Source organism: Asparagus officinalis, chromosome 5 (assembly GCF_001876935.1).
Source record: "Asparagus officinalis chromosome 5, Aspof.V1, whole genome shotgun sequence".
NCBI lineage: Eukaryota > Viridiplantae > Streptophyta > Magnoliopsida > Asparagales > Asparagaceae > Asparagus > Asparagus officinalis.
The window spans coordinates 125,438,574-125,443,557 of record NC_033798.1 but is presented as its reverse complement, the minus strand read 5'-3'; the positions used below and the strand labels follow the sequence as shown (position 1 = coordinate 125,443,557).

The following is a 4,984-nucleotide window of genomic DNA, read 5'->3' as shown; positions in this document are numbered from 1 at the left end:
AACTAATTACGAGAAGAAGTATGCAATTTTGCAGAATTCTTACTGATTTACAAATACATTCTTTGACATAGATTAATTTACAAAAGCTGTTAGTTTCTACTTTCTCGTTAAACACCCATACTATATAAGATTTCATCCTCAAATCAACTTCTCCATCCACCGACGTGCATTTCCCTCAAAACGCGTGCAAATATCAAACCCTCTTAAAATATAAAACGAGGAAATTGCGAGATAAATTACATAAAGGGCGGTCCTCGGTCACACCGTCCCCAAATTTGACGGGGAAAAAAAATCCCAAGAAAAGAAAATTAAGAGAAATCTCAACGAAGAAGAAGAAGCTACGACCTCTTAGATTCTCTCTCCCCTTGAGATCAGGTATCCCCTCCTTTCAGTCGATTCCGATTGCTTTCTCGATTTAGCCTTTTCTGGATTGAGTCGGTCGAGATCTGTTGAATCTCGTGAGTTCGTGTGTTTCTAGGGCAGGTTCATTGGTTTTCGTCTTGATTTAGGTTGCGGATTTGTTTTGCTTAGGTCAATTTAGCGGTTTGGGATGTTTTGAAGGGGGGATTTGGATTAGATTAGGGTTTTGAGGAAAAGATTGGTCAGGATTAGGGTTTCAGTAGATCTGTGTTGTTCCTCCTGGTTTTCGATTTTACAGATTATTTATTTGTTGTTGTGTTGTTTTTAGTTGCATAGGGTAGAAAGATTCCATCTTTTGCAGTGTACAATTGTATTAGAACGTTGAGGCCATTAGGAAATTATATAGGCTTTAGATTTGTATATTCTTTGTGATTTTCTTGTTGGCAATGGTTTTGGATAGATTTGTAGGTTCATGTATGGTAGCTTACCGTCAGAGCTTTTTCTGTATAGGCATTCAAGGATAAAGTTTGATGGATGATGACTGTTCCCATGGATAACTCAGTAGCTCCCTCGTCCCGGGAGCTTGCCGAACGTCTCTACAAGAAGGTATTCTTCTTCTAATGCTTGATAAGTATATGCATCTATAAGTTCTTGATTGTTAGATTGTTCTATGTTTGATTACTATGATTATTACATCTAAGGGTGGACTGTTTTTCTTAATTAGTTACATTTTATAGAGATGTAAGATATACTTTTCTTCCGAACGCTGGGTTTGCTATTTTTCTTCATGAACCTCATTAAAGCAAGTAAGCCATGGGTAACGATAGATTGCAACCATATTTTCTCATTAAAGCAAGTAAGATATACTTCATTGTCTGGCGTGCTCATCAAAGGTGCAGTTTGGCACCTTTGACTTTGGGGCTATAATTTTGCCTGGTGAGAGTAAATGCCTAGATGCATTCTTCTGCTGCCTTGTTGATGGCCATACCAGATTGATATATGCAATTTATTATTTGTTAGGATTCCAAAGTGTCTTGTATGCGGCTAATAAAACCATTGTGGGATAAAAGTATTCATGGGCTATGAACTCACTAACAGTGAAAAAAATATCTTAATAGAGAAGAAGTTGAATGCAATCTTCACAGAGATGCTTTACCAGATTTGTAGGTTATAGTCATTTTTATTTCATTTGAAGATTAATGTGCGTCCAATAGTAAGACTATCATGATATCCATGCCAATTTTAACTTGTGTTTATGTAGAACACAGTGTACGCCACATTTTGGTGCCTATTTTTTCTTGCCATATATAATTCATGTTATTTTCTCAGAATATTGAACTGGAGACCACTCTGCGGAAGTTAGCCAAGTCAAGAGTACCTTCTGATCCGAATACATGGTTTCAGATCCGTGAGAATTATGAAGCCATAATCCTTGAAGATCATGATTTTTCTGAAAAGCACGATATCGAGTTAGGCCTTTGGCAATTGCACTATAGGAAAATTGAAGAATTCCGGGTGCTCCTGAATGCTGCTAAATCTGCAGGATCAGTTACGGCTCAAGTGGGAAGAACTCCTCCCCGCCTTGATTCCATTAAGAAAATCCGATCTGGTTTTAAAACCTTTCTTTCTGAGTCAACTGGATTTTATCATGATCTGATACTGAAAATAAGGTCAAAATTTGGTTTGCCCCTTGGTTTCTTTTCTGATAGCCCTGAAGGCCAAACTACTCTGATGAAAGATGAAAAGAAATCAGCTGTAACGAAAAAGGGATTAATGTCCTGTCACCGATCTCTCATATATCTGGGCGACCTTGCTCGTTATAAAGGATTGTATGGAGAGGGGGACTCTGTCCCTCGTGAGTATGCCGCAGCTTCCAGTTACTATAAGCAAGCAGCTTCAATTTGCCCTTCAAGTGGGAATCCACACCATCAGGTTCTGAATTTATTTTCCTGTCTTAGTGTTATATTATTGGCTATTCCAATGTTTTTTCTTTTTCTAATACCTTTGTTTATTTATCTTTACCAGCTTGCAATATTGGCATCCTACTCCGGTGATGATCTGTTGTCAATATACCGGTATTTTCGGAGTCTAGCGGCAGATATTCCTTTCTCCACAGCAAGGGACAATTTGATTATTGCATTTGAAAAGGTGCCACTTTCTTCCCTGATAGCAAGCAAAATAATGTCACTAGCTTAAATTTATTCTAATTGTGTTGCTGAGGATACTCTTGTACGTTGTCGTTATTTTCGCTCTGATAGTCTTGACTTTCAAGATTGATGCCCTATATCTATTATAATATTGGATTTGGAGTAACTGGAGTTAAGCTTACTCTTAATTAATTATCTACATTAATATTAAACCTAGCTATTTTGAATGTTCAGTCTACTCCCTTGTTCTGCTGCTGCGCTGCAAAATAAAACTAATATTAATTGCATGAGTAGCCATGTTTGATAGATATGTTTGGCTCGAACAATTAAATTGGCATTTAGAATGGATTTTTTTTACTTCTATGTGGTTGTTGCAAAATTTAAAGGCTGAGGCGTCTTAGCTTAGAGTAACTAAACTGACGGTGCTTTTAGTTTGTTGATAATCATATTTCAATCTTTTAACCTGGTCATCACTCTGAATTTCATCTCAAGCATTATGTTGGGTATTATACACGCTATTATATCATGTGGTGTTGGAGTGATCAATACAGGATAAAAGTGAATGTGCTTGCACCAGATTATAATTTTTTATAAACGATTATTTTTATTTATATAAGATGGTTACATTATTAGTATATATGGTTATTTGGATAAAAGATGGAGAAATAATAATTGTTAGAATAGAAGGTGATGCTTCCCTTCTGCAAGCAATGCCTTTTACTATTCGATGTGTATATTTGTAGTCAGAAAAATGGAAGAAGTATTGTAAAAAAAAGGTAAAATTCGGTAAATTTAAATGTGTAAAGAACGCTGGCTGTTGATGAAGGGGTGATTTGTTTGGAACTCCGCATTGTCAAAAACTAGGTTTACTGACCTGCTGTTGATGTCAGTACTGAAAGATATTGTATATGGCGGTAGGAAAAGGTTTTTTGATTAATTGGATTCAAATTTTTTGGGCAGATTTTAGTCCTTATGTGGCAAGGGATCTATTACATTGTTTGGCCTTCTTGTCCAAATGGTTAGTGATGGCTTTCAATTTCATAATATATACTGTCAATTATGAGATTTGAATATTCCTGAGATTGCTTTACGTGGGAGGATTATCTCAGCTTGAACTGAAGATACTTTTGCTGGGTAACTGTCCGACATGATTTTTAATTAACCTGTAGGATGATTTTGTTGCCTTTTGCACATACTCATTGCTACAGGCATATATCTAGTTGTGAATTCTTAATTCCATTCATGCCGCCTAGTTATGTCTAATATTTGGGTAATGTTTTCCTAAGGTGACATCTTAGATTCTCACCTAAGGACGCGGCCTAAAATCACATCATTCTTTTTTTTTTGCGATCCGCTCCGTTGAACTTGATCTACATGTTCTTAAACCCAAACACATCAATTTTGGGGTAAACTCGTCGTGTTTTGACCCTTCGTTGAGCCATGCAAAAAGTTCTATTCATTCGAAACCGTTAAAATTGCGGTGAGTGGATGAAGGGTCAAAACACGACGGGTTCACCCCAAAATTGGTGTATTTGGGTTTAAGAACGTGTAGATCAAATTCAACAGAGTCTACATGTTCTTAAACCCAAACACATCAATTTTGGGGTAAACTCGTCGTGTTTTGACCCTTCGTTGAGCCATGCAAAAAGTTCTATTCATTCGAAACCGTTAAAATTGCGGTGAGTGGATGAAGGGTCAAAACACGACGAGTTCACCCCAAAATTGGAGTGTTCGGATTTAAGAACGTGTAGATCAAGTTCAACGGAGCGGATCGCAAAAAAAAAGGAATAACGTGATTTTAGACCGCGTCCTTAGGTGGGAATCTAAGGTGTCACCTTAGGAAAACATTTCCCCTAATATTTTAATATTATCTTAAACAGTAATGGTGTTTTCACCTTTTGATTAGTCATGACACATTACGGTAGCTGGGGAGCTCCAGCCTACAAAACAAATGAGACCAGAAGGTAGGACATTATACAAATTATAGAGCAATGCTGCCATCGATATGGAGAACAAATCATGAAAGTGTGTATGTACATGTCAACACTGGGAAAATTTACCCTGTGTATCACTTTTCTTTCTTATGTGGCATATGTCCATCAAATGTACTGTAAGTTCTCTCTAATACGAGCCTGTAGCATCTCAAGATGTTTGGATTTGTAATTGTTGCTTTTCTGATGTATATCATACTATTGAAGCATTTACTGACCTTATCGTGGTTCTTGTCTGTACTGATCTAGACTTGGGTCATATCTGGACTTGTAACTTTTTGTTAGCATGTGAGATGACCAACTAGCAAAGAACACTTTTCATTATTGTGATTGTTCTGAATTTTATAAACTCATAATATATTTAGTGATTATTCTGGGGTTATCATATTTTTACTCTCTTTATTTTATCTGCATGTTGCAGAATCGTCAAAGTTTCTCTCAACTGCCTGGTAATCCCAAAACTGTGGCGGCCAAGACAACAGCTCC

General features: G+C 36.8%; 1 protein-coding gene across 1 annotated transcript in view; it reads left to right on the top strand.

The window, feature by feature from the left end:
* Positions 228 to 4,984, top strand: part of LOC109841153 (protein SMG7-like) — a 10,044-nt gene continuing 5,287 nt past the window's right edge. The window contains 5 exon segments of the mRNA XM_020410033.1: positions 228 to 375; positions 871 to 966; positions 1,690 to 2,292; positions 2,386 to 2,508; positions 4,920 to 4,984. The exon segment at positions 4,920 to 4,984 is cut by the window's right edge and continues 16 nt beyond it. Of these exon segments, the coding sequence (XP_020265622.1) occupies positions 895 to 966; positions 1,690 to 2,292; positions 2,386 to 2,508; positions 4,920 to 4,984 (863 nt within the window). The 5' untranslated portion in view covers positions 228 to 375; positions 871 to 894.